Consider the following 26,504-nt stretch of genomic DNA (forward strand, 5'->3'; position numbering starts at 1 on the left):
TAAAAGCCTGATTGACCTTTAAATACTACCTTAACTATTACTTCCTCCGTCCTATAATTTATATGTAAGTGTCTGATTGAGGATGAAGTTTAAAACAAATATTTTTAGAATTTATGATTTAAAATAAGTTATGAATATTTGTGTGATTATAAATCATTTTATTACTAGTAAAATGAAAAGTTTAAAATTAAATTATTACTAAATATAAAAAATTACTATTTTTTTAAAATCACTAAAAATAAAGAGTATCACATAAATTGTGACGAGGAGAGTGACATATTTTTATCTTACAACTTCTTTAGTTGTCCTGCAAGAATAAATAAAAGGCTCTGCAACTTTTTCTCTATTGAAGCTACATGGCTGATATTACGTGCACATTGTTCATCTCAAATTTTGGATGTTAAAATGAAAGCCTTAATAAATTTCCATTTTTAAAATTTGTCACAAATTTTATTTAAACACTAAAATTATGATTTTCAATTGAGCACTTGAATACATGATAAATCGTTCATATCAAACACTTCTGCTATCATATTTTGAAAAAGTTTATACGTGTGTTCTCAAAAACTCATTACATAGATACGTTAATCATATAAAATACGGAAAAGGGCCAAAATTACCCTTGAAATTTGAAAAATAGTTCATCCATACCTTTCGTTATACTTTAGGGTTAATTATACCCTTACAGTTATACTATGGGGTCAATTATACCCTTCTGTCTAACTGTTGCCACGTGGCATCATCCCAGCCCTTCAAAATTATTTTACCCTCAAATAATTTTTTACTCACTAAAATAACTCAATCCGACCCGAATTTTTTTTTTCAGCAAAAATAATACGGATAATTTTTATATTTTTTTCTGAAAAAATTATCCGTATTATTTTTGCTGAAAAAAAAAATTCTGGTCGGATTGAGTTATTTTAGTGAGTAAAAAATTATTTGAGGGTAAAATAATTTTGAAGGGCTGGGATGATGCCACGTGGCAACAGTTAGACAGAAGGGTATAATTGACCCCATAGTATAACTGTAAGGGTATAATTGGCCCTAAAGTATAACGAAAGATATAAATAAACTATTTTTCAAAGTTCAAAAGTAATTTTAGCCCTTTTCCGTATAAAATATATCTCATTCTTTAATTATATACATTTACATCAATTGAAATATACATGACGTTTTACGGCGTATTAAGACATGTGTTGTTTAAAATTAAAGGACGCTTGAGAATGCACATCACAAATATCTAATAGAGTTTTTTAAGCCAAAGCGACAAAGTCCTCGAAGCACTCGCCCAACTTTCTATATGCGACAAAAATTATAATCAACTTTCGGAAAACAAACTGTGGGTAGAAAGAATATCATCCAATCTAATCTAATCTACTCTTAAATTAGTCACTGTCACACTGTCCGTTGATCTACACAACATCTCACATCCAACGGATAATATAGTGCCACGTCATTTATTCAACGTGGCAGGCAATGAGGGGGCGCTTATCTGGTGTAGGTATTAACCCTTAGAAATTTCCAGAAACTTCCAGTGAATTCGTGGCTTACAACAGTAGAGCCCCCACTATCGAACACGTGTCCTCTTGGGACCAATACAATCCAACGTGGCACTATTAATAAACCTGCTAATGATACGCCCCTGATTCTCCGCATTATTTTATTGCACCACTACAATTATAATAGCATTTTTGGTCCTTCAATTGTTGAAAATTTAATTTTGATCCTTACAATATTTAACTAAGCATATTTAATCTACAACTAATTGAAATGTTCACTTTTGATACATTTGATTGTGAAATGAATATCACAAATTTATCATAATTATTATCCTGCTAGATAAACATGATGTTGGTTGCTGGAGTACTCTGAGAGGCATCGCGATTGTGGTTATTGTAGGAGTATAAGGGTCGACGAGGTTAAGGGTGCTGTTCGTAGGATATGCAGGGGAAGAGCGACCGGACCTGACGAGATTCCTGGAGAATTTTGGAAGAGTGCAGGCAGGGCAGGCTTAGAGTGGCTGACTGGGTTGTTTAATGCCATTTTTTAAGACGGCGAAGATGCCCGAAGAATGGAGGTGGAGTACAATGGTTCCTTTGTACAAGAACAAGGGCAACATTCAAAGCTGCAACAACTATAGAGGTATCAAACTGCTAAGCCACACTATGAAAGCGTCGGAAAGGGTGATAGAGATGAGGGTGAGGAGAGACGTGTCTACTTCAAAGAACCAGTTCGGATTCATGTCGGGGCGTTCTACTACTGAAGCTATTCATATTGTTAGGAGATTGGTGGAGCAATATAGGGAGCGGAAAAGGGGCTTGCACATGGTATTCATCGACCTAGAGAAAGCTTACAATAAAGTGTCAAGAGAGGTTTTGTGGAGATGTTTGGAGGCTAAAGGTGTACCTGTGGTGTACATTAGAGTGATCAAGGACATGTATCATGGAGCCAAGACCAGGGTAAGGACTAAAGGAAGAGACTCGGAGCACTTCTCAGTTCTGATAGGTTTGCATCAGGGATTAGCCCTTAGCCCATTTTTATTTGCCTTGGTGATGGATGGATTGACACGACGAATTCAAGGTGAGGTGCCATGGTATATGTTGTTCGCAGATGACATAGTCTTGATTGACGAGACTCGTAACGGAGTTAACTCTAAGCTAGAGGATTGGAGGCAGACGTTAGAGTCTAAAGGATTCAAGTTGAGTAGGACCAAGACAGAGTACTTAGAGTGCAGGTTCAGTGGCGTACCTCAGGAGGCTGACGTGGAAATAAAGCTTGGCACCCAGGTCATTAAAAAAAAAAGGAACTTTCAAGTATTTTGGGTTTATTTTACAAGGAAATGGGGATATTGACGATGATGTCACACATCGTATTGGTGCAGGATGGTTGAAATGGAGGTTCGCTTTTGGAGTGCTGTGTGACAATAAAGCGCCACCAAAACTTAAAGGCAAGTTCTACAAAGTGATGGTTAGACCGACTCTGTTGTACAGGGCAAAGTGTTGGCCAGTCAAGAACTCTCACGTGCAGAAGATGAAAGTGGCGAAAATGAGAATGCTGCGGTAGATGTGTGGGCACACTAGGAGAGATAGGATCAGGAATGAGGACATCCGGGACAAGGTGGGAGTGGCATCGGTGGAGGATAAGATGCGGGAAGCGAGGCTGAGATGGTTTGACCATGTGAAGAGGAGAGACATAGATGCCTCAGTGCGGGGGTGTGAGAGATTGACTATGGACGGTTTTAGGAGAGAAGGCCAAAGAAATATGAGGGAGAGGTGATTAGGCAGGACATGACGCAGTTTCAGATTACTGAGGACATGACCTTAGATAGGAGGTTGTGGAGGGCTCCGATTAGGATAGAAGGCTAATAGGTAGTCTCGCTTTTCTGTCACACTAGTAGGCGTAGTTTTGCTCCACTTTTTATTGCCATTTGATTCCTGCTTTTATGTGTTGGGTCTTGTTTTTCCATACTGTTTTATCATGACTTCTTTACTCTTGTTATTTCTTATTTTCACATTGCTTTGATTTGCTTGTCAGTGTCTGACTTTTTTTCCCTTGCTTTCTTTTGAGCCGAGGGTCTTTCGGAAACAGCCTTCCTACCTTTCAAGGTGGGGGTAAGGTCTTTGTACACTTAACCCTCCCCAGACCCCACACTGTGGGATTCAACTGGGTATGTTGTTGTTGTTGTATAAGTTCTCAAAAATAAATCATAAATTTCATGTTTTTTCTAAGCAATGCTTATGAAATTTTCATCACAATTTAAGTAGTAAATTGATTTAAATTGAATTTAACAATTATAGAAAAGCACAAATTTTTATAATACACTCCCTCCGTCCAATTTTATTTATCCACTATACTAAAATAAATGTCTATTTTTACTTGTAAGTTGTATAGTTTTAAAACCCAAAACATAATTTATCTTTTTATACCTATTTTACCCTTATTATTAAGTACTTCAATTCATTTTTCATTTTATTTATTGCTTATTAAGAGTGTCCCAAGTCAAATATAGACAAGTAAACATGGATGAAAGGAGTAACCAACAAAAGAAATTATAAAAAAAAAAAGAATTTTGATCTCAAACAAATTTTTTTATTGAGACTCACAGATTTGAGATTAAGAGAAATGCTTAATTTAAGGGATTTTAAAGTTTTTATTTTATGCGTTCTCGTTAGAGATCATAGATAAAATAATAGAATGGATGAAAGAAAATATAAATAATAAAAAATATAAATGATATATGATAAAAAAGATAAATAGAAAATTAGGAGAGCAGAAAAGGGAAATGACTGATACAAAGGAACTAAAAAGCACAAAGAAAAATGGCAATCGGAAAATGTTCAAGATAGATTCAAACTTGTGTCTACCAGCCATGACACCTTCGTCTAATTTGCGACGGGGGTGGAAGGATCAAATATTTAATCTAGTTTAAGAAAATTGCATCAATCTAAGGAGTGTCATGCCACCCCCACCCTAACTGGTGGATCCCCCCCCCCCCCGATGAAGATTATTCTAATTTTTGTTAGCGAATGTTGTAGTTAGGTTGACTCAGATCTTATCAATTCAGACGTGAATTTTCCCTCTTTATGGATTACTAACAAAGAAAGTTAATTTGGAGCCAAATGTGAAGATTAGACTCCATCCTATGTGTTGTTGAGAATATAAACTTGCTCGCATTATTTCATTTGTTCACATGTTTGTTCATGAAGTAGAATATCAATTAAGAGTGTTGTTTTATGAAATACATGTATTAGAAATATGGACTTATTCCAGAAGCAAAAGTCAAGCAGTTTTATTCTAAGCTGCGCGGACTCTTTACTTTCGTTGTCGCACCCGTGTCGATTCTCCAAAAATGCACTACTTTTGGAGTGTTCAACACGCATCCATCAATATTTTTGAAGAGTCCAAGAAACATAAGTTTTATTTATGTATTTGGAAGATATGAAGTGTGGACTTATTAACTAGGCTAGATACATGGAGAAGTTCAACTATTTGTGAGGTGGGTGATGACACTAAGGTGCTATTTTGGAAGGAAGTCTGGATTGGGAAAGCTCCGTTGATGAACACTTTTCCTGATCTATTTACCATTTGCATCATCCCTGATACTACTGTGGCAGAGTCCTAGACTCCACAAGGGTGGAATATTTGTTTCAGAAGAAATTTGAATGATTGAGAAATTGACAAGTGATGTGCCGTGAATTTTAGCACATTTTATGCCTTTGTAACTAGACATGTTGCTTGATTTTAAGTGTTTTTACATTGTTTCTTATGTTATTTTTGTGTTTTATAGGGTTGATTAACTAAGGATTGGAAATGAGAAGTAATGCTGAAAAAACGGACAAATTGGAGCTAAGCGACGCTCCGTAACTCATGTTACGGACCGTAACAGGGTCCGTAACTCATGTTACGGTCCGTACCTTTGAACCGTAACAGGGCCTGAATTTCCAGAAAGTTTTCATTGAAACCATCAGTGTTACGGTGGAGTGTTACGGTCCGTAACTCATGTTACGGTCCGTAACATGTCACCGTAACATGAGCTAAATTTCCAGAGAGTTTCAATAAAACCTTCAGTGTTACAGTTTAGTGTTACGGTCCGTAACCCTTCACCGTAACATCATCCAAAATTCCAGAGAGTCGCCAAGTAATTGTCACCACTTACGCTTCAGAAGGACGGACCGTAACACAGGGTACGGTCCGTCGCATGGTGGCCGTAACGTCAAAGTGGTCAAATGACGAAATGAAGGACGGACCGTAACCTGAGTTACGGTCCGTAACAATGCGGCGTAAGGGCATTTTTGTCCAGAAACTTGGCGCGATTTTTGGCTCTATAAATACATAATATAGGGTTTTAATTCAACATTCAGATTTTATTTTAGAGGCATAAACCCTAGGTTTTTAATCTTGAAGTGGTTGGAGCATTTAAGGCAACAACTTCACTCTCATTCCATCTTGTATTAGTATTGTAAGTGTATTATGTTAATCTTTAAGCTTTTTCTATCAAGAAACATTATGAGTAGCTAATTTCAATTCTAAGGTTGTGAATCCCATGATGGGTATTATGTGAATGGGTTTCTATTATTGATATATGCATAATGGTTGTTGTTATTTATTCTATCTTTGAGTTGTAACGTTGGGTAATGATTGCAAGCATTAGCCGAAGCCATTATATTGACTTTTCTTGGGAAAGAAAGTCAATATTGGTAAGATTGAATAACAATGACTCGAGGCGTTAACCCTCGTTTAATACACTAACTTAGGAATAAGAATAAGTCTAAATTGGCATCATTGGTCGCTCTTCGATTGTAACTCTTTTATATTCGGAAGAATCATAAAGAGGAAATACTGCTTAACTGTTGGGAAACATTAAGAAGTCTTTAAGAGACCAAGTGCATATTCATAGAACAACCATTAGAAGTATATCACTTTGAAACCTGAAGCATAATATCTAATCAAATTGGGGAACACAACCTTAGTCTCTCTCTCTCACATTAATTACATTTTAAGTCAAAGTATTTAATTACATTATTCAACAATCAATTCAAACTATCCGGAATAGGATTAAAGCATCTAAAGACCGGTATCGCATACGATTAGTAATCTTTTCTCTCCATATTCCCTGTGGGATTCGACCCCAACCTTGTTGGGTTACTATATTTGACAACGTCCGCTTTACGCCATTAATAGGTGTAATTTGAGCGTATCAAATTTTGGCGCCGTTGCCGGGGATTACGGTTCAGAAATTACTAATTGTTGTGTACTATTCTTTAAAACTTTTTCTATTCCATCACACCTCGTTTGCTGTTTTAGTGAACCAGGTGAACATGACTGGAAGACCCCATCGCAATCAAGGGAACCAAGGGGGGATCCAAGTGAACCATCCTGCACCAGAAGAAGAGGAGGATGAGAATGTATTTGCAGAATTCATCGACGAAGCTGATTATGCTTCTGCTGTAGTTCCCCCGAGAACAGGAAATGCTAATTTCAAAATTGATAGTTCTATCTATCAGCTATTGAAACTTGAAGGCTATTTCCGAAATTCTTCGGAGGACTGTCCACTTCGACACCTAAAGAATTTCGTGCATGTATGTTCCCAACAATCTCAAGGTGTTGTTCCTGCTGATGCACTGCGACTGCGGGTTTTCAAATATTCCTTAGCTGGCCAAGCTAGGGAATGGTATGAAAAGCTCCCGAGCAATACTATTCATACCTGGAATGAGCTGGCCAATATCTTTCTAAAAAAATGGTTCCCACCCAGCAAAAAGGCTGAGCTTCGGGATAAGATTTTTGGGTTTAAACAACTTCCAGGGGAACAACTATATGCTGCATGGGAGAGGTTCAAATATTATCTAGCTCAATCTCCGAATCATGGATTTCCAGATGCAATTCTCACAGAGAAGTTCTACAAGGGGCTAGATACAATGAATCAAATAGCTGTCAACACTGCAGCTGGGGGATGCTTTATGGACAAAACCTTTGTCAACATCACCCGGTTGCTCGACAAGCTTACTACCCATAATCAAGCCTGGCATTCGACTGATAGCGAATTCCTATCATATGGTAGTCCCTCTGTGGCCGCGGTGGCCAAAGAAAATCATGACCGAGATCATGCGTTCGCTCAATTGCAAACCACCGTGGATTTATTATCCAAAAGGCTTATGGAGAAAGAGGCCAAATGTGTAAATGTTATCGATGAGATGCCACCTCATGCTCCCGGAATGTATCAAGTTTCTGACGAAACTTATCTTGAGGGGCAGCCACAATATGAGGATGCGAATTATGTCAATAACTCGCAAGGGGGTTATCAACGGCAAAACTACCAAGGTTCCGGTAATCACCCATGGCAAAGGCCTCAACAAAATTACCAAGGACAGAATTATGGAAGAACTGATCAGGGTAATCCCAATCAAGGGAATTACAATAACAATAATTATGGCAACAAGAGCTCTAACCCCTACATTCCACCTAGGGGGCAAGCATCCAATTCCCAGCCATGGAAAGATAATTCAGCTACTAACTCTGCTGGTAACACGTCTAATGATTCTGCAGAACTGAAGAGTATGATGCAGAAAATGCTGATGAATCAAGACAGAACAGAGAGCACAATCAAGGGAATGTCCCAGGTCCAACTATCGCATTCAGCTTCCATTCAGAAGCTTGAAGCGCAATTCAGAGATCTTTCCCGAGAAGTGCATACTCCTCAACGGGGACAATTACCGAGTGATACAGTTCCTAATCCAAAAGGTAGCGGAGTGAACTCTGTGGAGAATGTACTTGCCATTAGCACCAGAAGTGGAAAAATACTTCAGGGTGACAATAAAAAGCCAATTGATCAGGAACCAATTGTTGAAAAAGAAGCGCAGCCTAATGTATTGGATGATATTGTCGAGGAAGAAGCAGGGGAGGAAGTCCCCATTGTAGTTGAAGAAGAGCTGAATCTTAATAAACCAAAGGAACCGGTGGAAAACCAGGAAAAGGGGAAGACAAAACTTTCCGGTGCTCTTCGCCCTTTGAGCCAATTGTTCAAATCTTCACCACCTTTTCCTCAAAGGCTGGTGAGAAAAACAGAAGATGAGAAGTGCTTGCGATTTTATGATCAACTCAAGCAGTTAACGATGAATTTTCCGTTCATGGATGTTGTCCAAGAAATGCCTGGCTTTGCTAAGTATTTGAAGGACCTTTTAACAAAGAAGAAAAAAACATTGAAACATGACACTGTGGGCATCACTCACCGCGTTAGTGCCATTCTTTCCAAGACCACAGTGCAAAAGAGGGAAGATCCTGGAGCATTCACAATTCCATGCACCATAGGGCAGCAAAATTTTGCTAGGGCTTTATGTGATAACGGGGCTAGCATAAATCTTATGCCCCTGGAAAGTTTTATGAGATCAGGGTTAGCGATGTCGAGGCCAACTACCATGAGATTGCAGATGGCTGACAGATCGATAAAAAGGCCAGTGGGGGTAGTTAATGATGTACTGGTTCAAATCGGGAAATTCCTTCTGCCGGCAGATTTCGTGATTCTTGATTGTGCTATTGATCAAGAAATTCCTATTATTCTGGGAAGACCTTTCCTTGCCACGGGGAGAGCTCTTATGGATTCCGAGAAGCACGAAATAAAGTTCCGGGTGAATGATGAGGAGGTGACTTTCCACGCAAGCAGAGGTATGAAATTACCTAGTCTTTATCAAAGTATTTCAGTCATAAATTCTGTTGATGAGGTGGATGATGCTGTGGAATTCAAAATGGAGGAAGAATATTTGAGTGAAGCACTATCGGCCATCTTGGTAAATTTTGATGCTGACCAAATGGAGGAATATACTGAGACAATAAATGCACTCATCGGTCTGGGGTCTTACTCTTATGAGCCCAAGAAACTATCTCTTAATCTAGAGAAACGAACAACTCCTCCAGCAAAACCCTCAATTATTGAGCCACCGAAGTTGGATCTCAAGCAACTTCCAGCTCATCTTAAATATGTGTTTCTTGAAACGAATGCCTCCCTCCCAGTTATTGTGTCATCACTTCTGAATGAGGGCCAAATCCAAAGACTCATCGAAGTATTGAGAAAGCATTTAAGAGCTTTGGGATGGACTATTGCAGACATCCGGGGGATTCCCGCCGGAATTTGTGAGCACCGAATACAGTTGGAGGAGGAAAGTTCGCCGAGTGTTGAGCATCAGCGAAGATTAAATCCACCGATGCAAGAGGTGGTGAAGAAGGAGATAATTAAGTGGTTAGATGCTGGGGTGGTTTACCCGATAGCCAACAGTCCATGGGTAAGCCCAGTTCAGTGTGTGCCAAAGAAAAGGGGCATCACTGTTGTTCCTAACTCTAAAAATGAGTTGATTCCGACAAGGACTGTCACCGGTTGGAGAGTGTGTATGGACTATCGGAAGCTGAATACCGCATCTTGCAAGGACCACTTCCCTATGCCTTTTATTGATCAAATGCTTGATCGGCTAGCCGGAAGATCTTATTACTGTTTCTTGGATGGGTACTCAGGATACAACCAGATCAACATTGCGTTGGAAGACCAAGAAAAGACTACTTTCACTTGTCCCTATGGGACATTCGCTTTCAGCCGGATGCCATTTGGTCTTTGCAATGCACCAGCTACCTTCCAAAGATGCATGATGTCCATATTCTCTGATATGGTTGAAAACTTTCTTGAAGTTTTCATGGATGATTTCTCTGTGGTGGGAGATTCATTCGATGAATGTTTGGGTCATCTTGATCGGGTGCTGCAACGGTGTGAGGAAACCAACCTCGTGCTCAACTGGGAGAAGTGTCATTTTATGGTCAAGGAGGGCATTGTCCTTGGCCATAAGATTTCAGAAAAAGGGATTGAGGTTGATCAAGCTAAAATCGATGTGATTTCACAACTCCCTCCGCCCGTTTCAGTAAAAGGAGTTCGGAGTTTCTTGGGGCACGCCGGATTCTATAGAAGGTTTATCAAAGACTTCTCAAAAATTGCAAATCCCATGTGCAAACTCTTAGAAAAAGAATCCAAATTCAATTTTGATGAAAAGTGTATCAAGGCGTTTGACGAGTTGAAGCTGAAATTAACCTCCGCACCGATTGTGGTGTCCCCAGATTGGTCACTTCCCTTTGAATTAATGTGTGACGCCAGTGGTCTTGCAATTGGTGCTGTGCTTGGTCAGCGGCTAAACAAAATCCTACACCCAATTTATTATGCCAGCAAAACATTGAATGGAGCCCAGCTGAACTATACAGTAACGGAGCAAGAATTACTTGCTATTGTTTATGCTTTTGAAAAGTTCCGGGCTTATTTGTTGGGTGCCAAGGTAGTGGTTCACACTGACCATGCTGCATTGCGCTATTTGATGGCGAAAAAGGATGCTAAGCCTCGGTTGATAAGATGGGTGTTGTTGCTACAAGAATTTGACTTTGAAGTCAGAGACCGGAAAGGGTCAGAAAATCAAGTAGCTGACCATCTTTCCAGACTGGAAGCACCAGGGAGACCGAGTGATGTGCTAGATATTGATGACACTTTCCCGGATGAAAGAGTTTTGGTCATTTCCAATGATGTGGCACCATGGTATGCCGATATTGCCAATTATTTGGTAACTGGCATCGTTCCTGAAGAGTTGAAGACATATCAAAAGAAGAAGTTCTTGAGAGACTGCCGACAATATTGTTGGGATGAGCCTTACTTATTCAGAACGTGTGCTGATAATATGATCCGGAGATGTGTGGCGGAATCTGAGGTGATGGACATTTTGAAAGCGTGCCATGATTCTCCAGTTGGTGGACATCACAGTGGAAATCGAACAGCAGCCAAGGTGCTAGAGTGTGGCTACTACTGGCCAGCCATTTATCGTGATGCAAATATGTTGGCACGCTCTTGTGATAAATGCCAACGCCAGGGCACAATAGGTCGGAGGCATGAAACTCCGATGAACTTTGTTCTTGAGGTGGAGCTATTTGATGTATGGGGAATTGATTTTATGGGGCCCTTCGTGAGCTCCTACGGCCTGAAATACATTCTTGTCGCAGTGGATTATGTCTCCAAATGGGTGGAGGCGGTGGCCTTGCCTAACAATGATGGTAGGAGAGTCAATGCGTTTCTCAAAAAGAACATCTTTACTAGATTTGGCACTCCTAGAGCTATTATTAGCGATGGTGGATCTCATTTCTGCAATAAACCATTTGCTGATCTTCTTGAAAAATATGGCGTGCATCACAGGGTTGCCACTCCATATCATCCTCAGACGAGTGGTCAGGTTGAGGTCTCAAACAGAGAAATAAAAAGCATCTTGGCAAAGACGGTCAATGTGAATCGCACTGACTGGTCTAAAAAGTTGGATGATGCTTTATGGGCATATCGCACGGCATTCAAAACGCCTATAGGGACTTCACCGTATAAGTTGGTATTTGGGAAAGCATGTCATTTGCCTATTGAGCTTGAGCATAAAGCCCTTTGGGCATTGAAAAAGCTGAATATGGATTGGCATGAAGCAACCAAGCTGCGGTTGTTTCAAATCAACGAGATGGATGAATTTAGGAACAATGCCTATGAAAGTGCAACACTGTACAAGGAAAAGATGAAATACTATCATGACTTGAAGATCCTAAAAAGGAATTTTCAGCCAAAAGACTTGGTCTTGTTATACAATTCACGCCTGAAGTTCTTTCCAGGCAAGTTAAAGTCCCGTTGGTCTGGCCCTTTTGAAATTGTGAGTGTATCCCCAAATGGAAGCGTCATTGAGGTGAAATCCGAGGATGGCACTCGGACGTTTAAGGTGAATGCACAAAGAGTGAAGCATTACCATTGGTGTATTGATGATGATAAGGTCGTGGATAGGTATCGTTTGAAATATGGCTCCTGAACTCGAAAATGAGGTACCACGTCGAGTTGTGACGTTAAACCAAGCGCTGTGTGGGAGGCAACCCACATTTACCGCTTTGTAAGTAGTTTAAAGTTTGTATTGTCCTTGTATTCTTTTGTGTTGTTGATGTGCTAATGTGATGGGATTTTGAGAACTGAAGGGACGAAATAACTGCTGAATGATTCAAGGCGAGACGCTCCATGTTACGGCCCGTAACTCATGTTACGGTCTGTATCATGAAGCGTAACAGGCAAAAAAGAAAAAAAGAAAAAAATCACTGAAGGATGAGGAAGAGTGTTACGGTACAAGTTACGGTCCGTCGTACGTATTACGGACCGTAACCCTGGGTCGTAACGTTGATACAAAATCTGGGCTTCACTGGAAATTTTCAACATGTTACGCCAGGTGATACGGACCGTAACACGAGTTACGGTCCGTCGATTGGACTGCCAGGTCATTAATGAATAAGTGAAACGGGGTCGTTTGATTGACCGTAACACAAGATACGGTCCGTATCTCAGGATACGGTCCATAACAGGTAACGTAATTGTCGGAAATATTTAAATACATTACCGACGGTTCCCATTTCAAATTAAAAGGATTCTTAAAACGTTTTTCAACTCCTTCTCCCTCATAAATCCTCTCTTCTCTTCTTCACATCCTCCTCTCTTCATCTTCCATTCTCCCCCATATTTCTCTAAAAATCTCTTTACTATCTTCTTATCACAATCCCTGTTGTAAGTTTGAGTTTCATCCTTACAATCGCCAACGATCAGGTATTACATGTCTTTGCTCTTTTCTTTTAGCTATCAATGCGAGTTCTATGATGCTCATGAGTAATTTCGTATAATATGCGTTAAAATTCGTGTTTTGGGCTGTGTTGGTTGAGTTTGAATTTCAATTGATAAGTTATGGGGGATTTGACAATGGTTGGGGGTTGGGATTGGTATTGGTGTTGTTTAAAAGATTCTTGGGCACGAGCAATTGCTTCCCACTGAATTGGAGGGCAAATCCGGTTAAAGGTTTCATTTTTGAAATTACTAAATCGGTTTGCCACCCAACTGTTCGATAAAAGTCCCCAATAAAAACTTTAATAAAACCGGGTGAAGTCTGAGTAACCCGAGGCATGTGAGGGGATATAATATTGTTTTACAACATACCCATGGGACATTAAGTCGAAAATCTTGGCCTCGTGCTTAAAACGAGAAAATTTGGCCAAGTCATTTGTTTGCTAATCCGTTGCCCGTCATTATGTGTTACGGACCGTAACATCGCACCGTAACACCGATAATTTCCATGAAAACTTTCTGGAAATTTGGCTGATGTTACGGTGGGATGTTACGGTCCGTATCCTATGTTACGGACTGTAACACCACACCGTAACATCGATGGATTCCATGAAAACCTTCTGGAATTTTGACAGACATTACGGTGAGGTGTTACGGACCGTAACACGAGTGACGGACCGTAACATCATACCGTAACACCTCTCAAATTTCCAGTAACTTTTCTGAAAATTTTGATCATGTTACGGTGAGACGTTACGAACCGTATCCTACGATACAGATCGTCGACTGTGTTACGGTCCCTTTGCTTAACTGAACCATTTCAGTTACGGATGAAGATACGGCCCGTAACACCATCGACGGTCCGTCGACTGTGTTACGGTACCTGACCTAATTAAAGTCTTTGGCTTAAATTCATAAGGTGTAAAAATTTTACAACTTCTCGTACATCATATCTAACTTTTCCTTCCACAGGTATGGGTAAACCACGACAATCAAAGAAGGCTTCACCTAAGGTTGCGCAAAAAGGAAAAGGTTGTGCTGCAAGCAAGGTAACCTCACGGCTGCGCGACGACGATCTGATCAAGGACGCCAGGCCTAAAAAAAGGCCGGTCGCACCCAGCAAGCCACCCCCACCAGTTGCACCCAGCCAACCAGACCCACAATCAGAAAGTTCCTCCTCGACTGAGGAGTTAAGAGAGTCGAGCTCGTCGAGTTCGTCGAGCCAAAGTGAACCCCAGTGGGCTATCACACCAACACACTGACCTCAACCACCCATTAGACAGCCTACTGCGGAGGAGCGCGAAAAAGAGCGCGAACAGGAAAGAAGGAAACTTGACATTCGGTTGCAAGCTATGACTGAGAAGATCCTCCGGTTTAATGTGGAGGGATCTGAAGATTTGTATAACAAGGGGTGTGAGCGGGTAAAAGGTGAGGGAATGGACCCAAGGCGGAGTATTTTCGAGGAACGGAATGTCATCTTCGATGGAATAGAAGGATATCCCGGCATTAGTGATACTATCCGATTCCACAAGTTGGAGTTTTTGAAAAACCCCGTTGGGTCCTACATATCGGTTTTTGTTAGGGAATTCTACGCTTCATATGGGGCAGCTGTATTCAAAGTAGTGAAGAAAGGGCAGCGAGCAACTCAAGTACCGGCAATGAATGAGGTTGTATTCCGGACAAAGAAGATAGATGTCTCTCCATCGGCTATAAATAAAACACTATTCGGGGAAGATTATATAGAGCCTACAGCAGCGGAAGAAGGGGAGTTCGCCTACAAAATTGAACAGAAGGATACAATCCCCGTCCGAAAATGGGTAGCTTCTGTTATTGCACGGACAACAGATCCTGAATGGGCCATAGTGCCAAAGTTGACAGCCACCACGCGGATTTGGAAAAACACCCTAACACCAGAGGCAAAGTTTTGGTGGCAAATTGTTCTGTTCCGAATCCGTCCTACCCAATCAGATAATTATTTGACTCCAGACAGGGCTGTTCTTGTGGCTTCCATAATGTCGCGATATAAGATCAACTTCGGACGACTGATAGCCGAAGACCTCCGAGAGAGAGCCACCCAGCCGGCCACTTCCCTCATTCATCCATGCCTGCTTACGCTACTATGCTTGCGTGCAGAACCAGAACCCCTACCCCATATCGATCATAGTGTGATTGCCAGCCATATTTATGACATCACAAAAGGGAAAGATGAGGTGTTCAGCCAGGGTTCGTTGCCCTCTGCATCGGTTTCTGAGGTGCCGGAGGGGCCTACGGGGTCAGATGTTATACCCTTGGCTATCATGGGTGAAGAGGGAGCTGCTGCGGATCAGCACACAGATTCTGAGGCTCCACCGGCTGATCATGCTACACAGCCTATGCCACCTCCAGCCGCACCTACTTCGGGTGGTCCTACCTCTTCCACTGGAGCAAGCCCAGCACCACCGCAGGCAACACCAGGAGTCCCACCCGAGCTTGCGAGAAAAATGATGTTCAACCGGGACAATTTTAGGGCAGTGGTCCTGCAAGCGGATCGCACAGATAGGCAGGTCAAGCAGATCATGACTGAGCTAAAATTATACACAAAAGGGGTTATTGATGCAGCGCTGCGACCGATAAAAGAACAAATGGCTGCGGACCACCTACAAATCCACTCCCGAATAGATGGTATTGAGGGCAGGATGACTGAGCTGACTAGGACACACCCTACATTGGAATTGGGTGCTATTCGGAGTGAGTTGCGGTCTGTCAAGGATGATGTGCAGAAATTGAAGGCCCAGGAAGTGGATGTGGCGACAGACCAGGTTCCTAAAGTACACACGGAGTTGGTACAGAGCCTATACCAGCCGGTTCAGAGCCTACTAGGGGATGATGACAACGAAGACACGGTTGAGGAACAACACGATGAAGAGTTGGAGGAGGATATCCCCTCTGTGGACAAAGGGAAGCGAAGCAGAGCATCGCCAGATCTCGAGCCCATTGAGACGGCTCACCGTATTTCTCCCCCACCCACTGCTGATGCTTTGAGGGCAATGCATGCTTTTAAGTTGGGGGTGTAGTATTTACTGATTGGTTGTTGGGATTGTTGTTTTAGTATACTGGAGATTGTTTTTAGTATTTTTGTTTTGATGGGTATTTTATCCCAAAATTGTGATAATAAGCATGTGTTTAAGACAATTGTTATTGTTTTGTTTTGTTGGTATTATTTTTATTAGCAAGTATGTGTTAGGACGTTCTTCGGTTGTTCTTTGCTATGTGTTTCTATTCCCGAAGAATGCTATGTGTATGTTAAACCTATCATGTTTAGGATGTTTAATATAGAAGTAAAGTAATGATGACTTAAGTGGTAGTGGTCCGTGTTTCTAGCATAGATATAAATGGTTTTTACAAGTTCAATGATATCCCTCCGAAAAATAATTTGTGATATACATCAAAAATGAGTTGTTGATATTGACATGTATGGTTCTTTTAATGACATTGCAAATAAAGGGTGTTTATGCATATGAAATCTTCAAACGGAAATGAAGTCGGAATATTTAAACAATCCTTATACCATTGTGTGGTGAGTTTTTAGCTTCTATTTGCATATGATGCTTGCAATCTAGAACTTGCCCGGTTGGTCGTGCGTGAATCCTAAGGAGAATTTGATTGTGAAGGGATCTTAGGCTTTCTTTGTATTAACCCCCAAGTATCTTAAATGAGCCTGGCCCGTACAGAAAATGATCCCTAGTCTCCCATTTTTTAGCCTATAGACTTTTTCTTCGATTAACCATGAACTAACCTATTTCCCTTTTGTGAATAATCCCATTTGGCACCAAGTCCCTCCTTGACACGGAAGAATGACAAATGAGGCTAAAAGCCTAAGTTGGGGGTGACAAGTCAAAAGTGCGGAAAATGAGGCTAAAAGCCTAAGTTGGGGGTGATAAGTCAAGATGCGAAAAATGAGGCCAAAGGCCTGTTGGGGGTGATCACAAATATAAAGGGACATAATTCAGCGTGGATAAAAAAAAAAAATTAGATATATAGGTATATAAGTTCTAAATAAATCCACGCTAAAGATGGAGGGTCGGAAATGATAGGAAGAATGATGAATGAAGTCAAAAAGAAGTGTCGAGGAGAGTGAGTCACCGATACCCAAATATTCATCCTACCCGTCCCTAAGCCAACGTTACAAGCCCAAAAAGTCCTAATGTGATCACGATCAAATTGTTCAGAGTTGAATGCATGGAAAATAAAGGCAAGCCTATGGTTTGTGCACGCATGGTATGCAAATTTCTTTGTGAGTGTGAGTGTTCTTCTGTCTCTTTAGTCTTCTGTCCCATTTATGTCGTAAATGTGTGTTGGGACATACTTTGGTCTATGTGAGGGCATAAGGATTGTAGGTTTCAAAGTAACTGGCTTTCTGGAAGTTGAAATTCATGTGCATAGAGACCCCCGTACTATGATTGTGTCATTAATTGAGGTTGCATAGTTAATTAAAATTTTTCTGAAATGTGCGTTTTGTGTCACAAACAGGAGATGGATAAGAGCCTAAATATTATTCTTGGATCGAAGAGTCCGTGCTAACAACACATGCCAAACCCACCGTAGTCATTCTTATTTTGCTAAGATGTCGTGTGTTAGTAGCGAGTATTGTTGTAGTTGCTTGAGGACAAGCAAAAGCTTAAGTTGGGGGTGTTGATGTGCCGTGAATTTTAGCACATTTTATGCCTTTGTAACTAGACATGTTGCTTGATTTTAAGTGTTTTTACATTGTTTCTTATGTTATTTTTGTGTTTTATAGGGTTGATTAACTAAGGATTGGAAATGAGAAGTAATGCTAAAAAAAACGGACAAATTGGAGCTAAGCGACGCTCCGTAACTCATGTTACGGACCGTAACTCATGTTACGGACCGTAACAGGGTCCGTAACTCATGTTACGGTCCGTACCTTTGAACCGTAACAGGGCCTGAATTTCCAGAAAGTTTTCATTGAAACCATCAGTGTTACGGTGGAGTGTTACGGTCCGTAACATGTCACCGTAACATGAGCTAAATTTCCAGAGAGTTTCAATAAAACCTTCAGTGTTACGGTTTAGTGTTACGGTCCGTAACTCATGTTACGGTCCGTAACCCTTCACCGTAACATCATCCAAAATTCCAGAGAGTTGCCAAGTAATTGTCAGCACTTACGCTTCAGAAGGATGGACCGTAACACAGGGTACGGTCCGTCGCATGGTGGCCGTAACGTCAAAGTGGTCAAATGATGAAATGAAGGACGGACCGTAACCTGAGTTACGGTCCGTAACAATGCGGCGTAAGGGCATTTTTGTCCAGAAACTTGGTGCGATTTTTGGCTCTATAAATACATAATATAGGGTTTTAATTCAACATTCAGATTTTATTTTAGAGGCATAAACCCTAGGTTTTTAATCTTGAAGTGGTTGGAGCATTTAAGGCAACAACTTCACTCTCATTCCATCTTGTATTAGTATTGTAAGTGTATTATGTTAATCTTTAAGCTTTTTCTATCAAGAAATATTATGAGTAGCTAATTTCAATTCTAAGGTTGTGAATCCCATGATGGGTATTATGTGAATGGGTTTCTATTATTGATATATGCATAATGGTTGTTGTTATTTATTCTATCTTTGAGTTGTAACGTTGGGTAATGATTGCAAGCATTAGCCGAAGCCATTATATTGACTTTTCTTGGGAAAGAGAGTCAATATTGGTAAGATTGAATAACAATGACTCGAGGCGTTAACCCTCGTTTAATAGACTAACTTAGGAATAAGAATAAGTCTAAATTGGCATCATTGGTCGCTCTTCGATTGTAACTCTTTTATATTCGGAAGAATCATAAAGAGGAAATACTGCTTAACTGTTGGGAAACATTAAGAAGTCTTTAAGAGACAAAGTGCATATTCATAGAACAACCATTAGAAGTATATCACTTTGAAACCTGAAGCATAATATCTAATCAAATTGGGGAACACAACCTTAGTCTCTCTCTCTCACATTAATTACATTTTAAGTTAAAGTATTTAATTACATTATTCAACAATCAATTCAAACTATCCGGAATAGGATTAAAGCATCTAAAGACCGGTATCGCATACGATTAGTAATCTTTTCTCTCCATATTCCCTGTGGGATTCGACCCCAACCTTGTTGGGTTACTATATTTGACAACGTCCGCTTTACGCCATTAATAGGTGTAATTTGAGCGTATCAACAAGGTGGCTGAACTCTTGAAGGAAGTTGATAAGTTTAGAGGGACTTCTCCAACCCCAGATGTAATCAACTGGAAACATCACAATTATGGAAGTTTCTCAGTCAGAGGAATACACAAGTTGGAAGTGTTGGAGTAACCAGGAGGAAGAACAAGTCCATGGACAAAGGTGTGGAAAAGTTTGGTACCATCCAAAATCAAATGCTTCACTTGGCTTGTGACCAGAAAAGCCTGTCTCACCCATGAAGTCTTACAAAATAGGGGAATGCAATTGGTCTCTAGATGTTATTTCTGCAATGAGACTGTAGAAACAAACAGTCATTTGTTTCTGCACTGTAGAGTGACAGCCCATCTTTGGTCACTGTTCTTCAGCCTCACTGGAAACAGTTGTACCATGCCAGAACATACAACTGATTTACTAAGTTGCTAGATTAGAAGAGGAGAAAGAAAATCTCAAAAGAAATGGTAGAGAGCAGTTCCATCATGCATCTATGCATCTGGTGGACAATTTGGAAGGAGAGAAATGGGAGGTGTTTTGAGGATAAATTTAATACTATGCAAAAAATTAAGTGGAACTGTATTGTAAATTTTCAATTTTGGTGTAAAGAAGCAAATGTAGAGGGCGCAGAACAATTGGTAGACTTTTTAGGAAGCAAGTAAATACTTTTTGTCTTACTGCTCCTTGTGGATAACTTTTTCGAGGTCTCCAGCATTAAGTATCCTTAATGCTATTTGCCAGTTTTTTTTTTTTAAAAAGTCATGTAATGTAGCCATTCAGATTAAGTCAAGTTGATTAGAAAATCACCTTTCCTCCATTTCTCTTCTAGTGTGTTTTGAATGATGTTTGTGTTTTGCTCTCCCAAATTTCTAACATTTGGTATAGAGCCGGTATGTTTGGTAGAGAACTAAACGTAGAGAGACGATGACTAATACTAATGTAACTCCATTTCACGTTCCAATGGTCACTAAAGAAAACTATGAACATTGGTACATCTGAATAAAAGCTCTGCTTGGAGCCTATGATGTTTGGAAAATAGTGTAGCTCAATTGGTCCAGCGTCTCAAGTTTCTTTGCAAGGTCTTGAGTTCGAAACTCTATAGCTTTATTTTGATTTTTTAAAAAATTCTCGCCTCATATACAAGATGATACTTGTCCGGATTCGAACCCTTCTCAGAAGTTAACAAAACATAAAACCAGTTGGTTAACAGTAGCTTTTCTAAACATTTTTGACAAGGAAATATTTGATAGCTAAGGATGGTGCTACTTTCCTGCTTATTTATTGTGCTATTTTTTTTCGTTTGTCTTCTTTCTCGTCGATGAAATTGATTAAGATCGACTTGTGGAATCAAATGAATAATGAACTTTTTAGTGATCGTTTGGTGCCTTATATAAAAAGTATTGTTTAGTGTTACTTATAACGAGGTAATTTTGAATACATTTCAAAAAATGAAAATTCATCGAGAAGAGTTCAAGTAATATAGTACAGGAGTTATGTTTTCTTTAGATTCTTTAGATTATGTTCATTTTTTTAATGTGACGTTATAGTGTTTTATTTATTTATTCTTATTTTAAAATGTGACACTGCTTATAAAAAATCCTGTGTACGCCCATTGCATGAAGGTGCAACCACATAGTGAAGGTAGTTTTTGGCCTAGCATGATTCTGAAACATGAAACATTTCCAAAGCATTCGAGGGGTATTTCCCAACAACTTCAAGTATATCCGCCTAATCACACTATGACTATTGTGAAAGTTAGTCTGCAATAGAGCTAGTGTGTTTTTGGCTTCCAAGATTTGTCTCACCATCCAGCAAGCTTGAGATGGGGTATTCATCTCACTAATCACCATCCTTTTGATGTAATACGCATGAATCCATTTGATCCAAAGTATATCTTTTTTGTTAGATAAATCCCAACAGGTTTTAGCTATTGCAGCTTTATTCCAAACTGCAGATTGATTAATTTCAGCCCACCAGAAGCTTTGGGCAAACAGACTCTAGGCCAAGCCACAAGAAACTTCTTTGTAATTTCATTGGTACCAGACCATATAAAACTCATACAATAACCTTCAATCGATTTGAGAACTTTAGCAAGGATAATAAACAATTGTGCCCAATAGGCTTGAACACCAAAAAGGACAGTTTGAACTAATTGTACTCTTCCAGCATAAGAGAGTTTTTCTGCAGTCCAAGAGGACACTCTAGCAGTAATTTTATCAATCAGAGGCTTCCATTGCAGTATAGAAACCTTAGTTGATAAAGGAATGCCCAGATACTTGAAAGGCAGTTCTCCAAGCCCAACTCCGAGATGATGTAGAATAGAGTGTTGTGAGGCTTGACAAACTCCACCAAAATATACTGCACTCTTTCCTAGATTTTCCTGTAATCCTGATGCTCCTGAGAACTCCTGGAAATATCTATATAGAGCCTTAATAGAAGACAAGTCGCCCCTTGTGAAGAGCAGGAGATCATCAGCAAAGCTGATGTGTGTAATTCCCAATTTTTCACACTTTGGATGGAAGTTGAATTCAGGATCAGCCTTCAGCCCAACTAGACTCCTACTAAGGTATTCCATGGATATAGCCAAGAGAAAAGGGGATATAGGGTCCCCCTGCCTCAACCCTTTAGCAGCATCAAAAGGTTGTGTCGTTTCACCTTTGATCAGAATAGTATAATTGACAGTACTAATGCATTCCAGTATCCAGAGAATAAATCTTCTTGGAAAACCAATTTCCTCCATTACCTGTTGTAAGTATATCCACTCGATAGAATTATACGCCTTCTGAAGGTCAATCTTGATCATACACCTTGCAGATATATGCTTTTCTGAGTAACATTGCTGTTAGAACTAGGATATTGTACAATGTGTTGATTATGTTGTACACATGGAAGTAGTTAATGAATTAAGTGTAATGATTAGTTTGTTAGGGAAGTTAGTTGAGAACACTAGACTAGTTAGTTATAACTGTATAAGTATCTCATTAGATACTCATTGTGATTATTCTTTTTCTACAGAAATGAGAAAATTCTCTCTCTACAATTGATTCTTCATCAATGAATTAGATTTTAACATGGTATCAGAGCAAGGTTCTCAATCAAATTGACTCGAACTCAATTTATTTTCCTTTTGTTCATCATCGTTGTTTTGATTTCATTGATATTTTTTTTTCTCTCTCGATTTGCAGAAATTGCAATTTTCTCCTTCAAAACACGAGTCTGCATTCATCAATTCTGCAATTCTTCAATTTTGAGTTCAATTCCTTGATTTTGGTTTCAATATCCCTCCTAATCGAGTTTCTGTAATAATTCTATTTCAGTCGAAATCTGTGTTTTGACTCTATTTTGATTCTAGCCAAGGTGATTTGAAACCCTAAAATGGCGATTGAAGAAACTAACAATTCTAGCAGTTCTACAACAATTGATAACAGTGATATACTCTATGTTCATCCATCTGATACACCAGGGATTTCTTTGGTTCCTCAATTACTAGTTGGAATAGAGAATTACCCAGAACGGAGTAGGTCTGTGAAAATGTCACTCCTCGTCAAGAACAAAATTGGGTTCATTGATGGCACATGCACTAGAGGAAAGTATGAAGGAAATGAATACAAATTGCATCAGTGGGATCATTGCAACGCGATTGTACAGTCGTGGATTATGGCATCAGTTTCGAAGGAACTACGAAGAGGTATTGTATATTCCAATAGTGCACAAAGTGTTTGGAAAGACTTCAAAGAGCGTTTTGTCAAGGTAAATGCCACAAAAATCTATCACATAAATAAAGAAATTGCATGTTTGACTCAAGGCACTCTAAATGTATCCATATACTTTTCTATGTTGAATGACTTGTGGGATGAATTTGAGGCAGTTATACCACTTCCTGGTTGTGAGTGTCCAAAATCTAAGACATTTATAGATTATTTGAACTTACAAAAGACTATGAAGTTTCTGATGGGATTTAATGATACATATTCCCCTCAAAAAAGTCAAATCCTTATGATGGATCCTACACCTAGCCTAAATCAAGTATATTCTATGATAGTTCATGAGGAGACCCAACGTATGAAAGGAGGATTTGTAGTTCAATCTGGAACACTTGGAAATACACTTGCAGAAGGAGAAAGCAGTGCAAATGCATCAAACTATAAGGGAGATCCTAATGCAGAACTGTACTGTACACACTGCAAAAAGGACAGGACATGCGAAGAATTTTTGTTATAAACTCATTGGATACCCGAATGACTATAAGAGTGCAAACAAAAAAACTGAATATAGCAGTGGATACAATAATGCTGGTAGATATGGGAGTGGTTTCAGCAGTGGAAATAACTTTCCTGGTGGTCGAGGAGGTGGATACAGGGTTAATGGCAATCGTGGGTGGTCCTAGGAATCATGGCAATCATGGTGGTAACAGAAATAATGGTGGTGGTAGAGGTTATGTCAATAGAAACAATGGAGGCTATAGGAACAACAATGCTAGGCCCTCAGCTCACAATGCTAATAATGTGGAACAAGAACAAGTCCACCAGCACTTCCTCAGCAATTCATGCAAATGTTTTTCACTCCTGATCAATACCAGCACATTTTGTACTTGATTGAGAAGGACAAAGAACCAGCAGATATGGACAACATGACAGGTAAACCATCTAAAACTCTACATGACTGGATTGTTGACTCAGGTGCTACTAATCACATGACATCATGCTTGAACTTACTATCTGATCATGTTCCCCTCAGTTGTCCTAAACCTGTTTACTTACCAAATGGTGATAAAACCAATATTACTCATATAGGTTCTTATCCTTTGTCCCAATCACAATCCCTTAGCAATGTTCTCTATATACCTGATTTCAAATTTAACCTGCTTTCAGTTTCCAAATTCACCAGAGAACATAACTGCTTTGTTTCCTTTTATCCTTATTTTTGCTTGTTCCAGGATCTCTTCAGTGGTATGGTGAAGGGGATTGGTAGACTGAAGGGAGGTCCGTATATCTTCAATCCTTCTACACCAATTGTTGGTTCCCCTACTCATTGCTTACATTCAAGTTCCCAGTCTATTCCACCAGTTTTGCATCCCAATATTACTACTACTACTACTGAGTCACCAACATCAAGTTCTTCTCTATGGCACAACAGGCTTGGACATGCTCCTTACTCACTGCTGCTGAATATCCCTGCATCAAAACAATTCGTCAATAAGAATAAAACTTATACTTGCCATATCTGTCCTCTAGCAAAACAAAATAGGTTACCATTTCCTACTAGTACTACTTTTTCTGTCAAACTTTTTGATCTTATCCACATGGATGTATGGGGTCCATATAGAGTCTGTACATATAATGGATTTAGATATTTCCTTACCTTAGTGGATGATTGTACCAGACTCACTTGGACATTTCTATTAAGATTGAAAAGTGATGTCTTTGTTGTACTTAGCAGCTTTATTCAAATGATTCACACTCAGTTTACAGCATCTATCAAACAATTCAGGTCTGGTCTGATAATGGCCTTGAATTTTTCAACCAACATTGTTCTGCCTTTTTCCAATCTAAAGGCATCATTCACCAAAGCAGTTGTGTGCACACACCTTAACAAAATGGTTTAGTTGAACGCAAACATAGACATCTCCTTGAAGTTTCCAGGGCACTAAGATTTCAAGCCCACATTCCTTTGAAATATTGGGGAGACTGCATTCCAGCAGCCACCTACTTGATTAATAGACTACCTTCTCAAGTTTTATTAGGAAAAGGTCCCTATGAGTGTTTTCATGGTCATTCCCCTAATCTTAGTCACATCAAAATTTTAGGTTGCCTTTGCTATGCAACCAAACCAAATTACTCAGATAAACTGTCTGCAAAATCAGTTCCTGTTGTGTTCATGGGCTATGTTGACACCCAATTTTGTCCCTCCTTTATTTCAATTCAATTTTTTTTGCTGGAGCTTCTAAATTTATTAACGAGCTGAACACTTTATTCTGCTACTATTAATTTTCACTATTATTTTTACCGCTACTACTGGTAATATCATTACTTTCATTTTCACTACTTTACTATCACTATTACTAGTATTACTTTATCACAAATTTTAAATGATTTGTCATTGTTTCATTTAGGATTTGTACTCGTTAAATTAATTTTACTTTATACATATTAATTACAATTTGTCTTCACATAGTGTATATGGTATTAGTTACTAAATTAGAAGCGCAGAGAATAATTAAATAGAGGAGGAAGGATCAACAATTTTCAGCCAAATTAATGGCCCAAAACACAAATACAATATTATTCCCCTACCCAAATAAACAATCCACATTTTAATACCCAGCCCACACTTTTCAGCCCACTATTCATTCAACATCAGCAGCCCATTACCTATTCCTACCCGGTCCAGCCCAAAAATTACCTGACCCGGCCCAATCTTTGTCCCTAAAACCTAATCCCTAATCCCTTTCTCTTTCCTTCCTCTTTCTCCTTCTAGCCGCCTCCCTATTCTCTCTCTTCCATCGTCATCACCTTCTCCTCACGCTCCTCTCCACTCACTGCTGTCCCCCCACGCCTCACGTTCCTCTCCACTTCCCCTTGTTCCCCACCCTGCTCCTCTCTCTCATACGCTCCTCTTCAATTTCACACTCTATAAATAAAAAAGAATGATTCAGTATGAGGGGGGATTTTTCTTGAGCAAAAAAACCGAATCAACTTTAAGATAAACAGATCGGAAAAACACCGTAAAATCCCCTGAAAAACAACAATCGGCGGATCACCGAATACTTTACTACATTTCACATTTTCTATCTCTCCACTGCTTTAAGACTTAGCTTGTTCTAATTCCATTCTGTTTCGGGGGAGATTCAACACTGATCGGACACGGATTAGTGATACATGAGTATTTTCTAAAAGTCTTGAGTTCTCTTTCATTTTCAAAAAATCAGGTCTTGCACTTTTGCTTCAAATCAGAGAATACTCTCTGTTATGAAATTTGTGTCGAAAAGTTAAGTTTTCGTGATTCAATCAACTTTCGTCGCTGTTCGGCAAAAATACTTTAATTGCGACAGAAATACTTTAATTTTGACTCGAGTTTCGAATCTGTCAATACGAGAGTAGATTCGAGACGTCGATGCCCAGTTCATTGCACACAAAAAAGGTAAACATCGATACATTTATTGC

General features: G+C 39.6%; 1 protein-coding gene and 1 non-coding gene across 2 annotated transcripts; both read right to left on the reverse strand.

The window, feature by feature from the left end:
- Positions 1–7,262: 7,262 nt before the first annotated feature.
- LOC132634422 (small nucleolar RNA R71) lies at positions 7,263–7,369 on the reverse strand. Its single transcript, XR_009580148.1, has one exon. It is a non-coding gene; the product is annotated as a small nucleolar RNA R71 (small nucleolar RNA).
- A 13,899-nt stretch (positions 7,370–21,268) lies between these two features.
- LOC132630358 (uncharacterized) lies at positions 21,269–22,081 on the reverse strand. Its single transcript, XM_060345939.1, has one exon. The coding sequence runs from the start codon at positions 22,079–22,081 to the stop codon at positions 21,269–21,271; it is 813 nt and encodes a 270-aa protein (XP_060201922.1).
- Between the last annotated feature and the right edge of the window lie 4,423 nt (positions 22,082–26,504).

The sequence above is a fragment of the Lycium barbarum genome, chromosome 3 (genome assembly GCF_019175385.1).
Source record: "Lycium barbarum isolate Lr01 chromosome 3, ASM1917538v2, whole genome shotgun sequence".
Lineage (NCBI taxonomy): Eukaryota > Viridiplantae > Streptophyta > Magnoliopsida > Solanales > Solanaceae > Lycium > Lycium barbarum.

Bases quoted from the DNA above. Each gene is read 5' to 3' on its own strand.
- LOC132630358 (XM_060345939.1), bottom strand. From the start codon at position 22,081: ATGGAGGAAATTGGTTTTCCAAGAAGATTTATTCTCTGGATACTGGAA.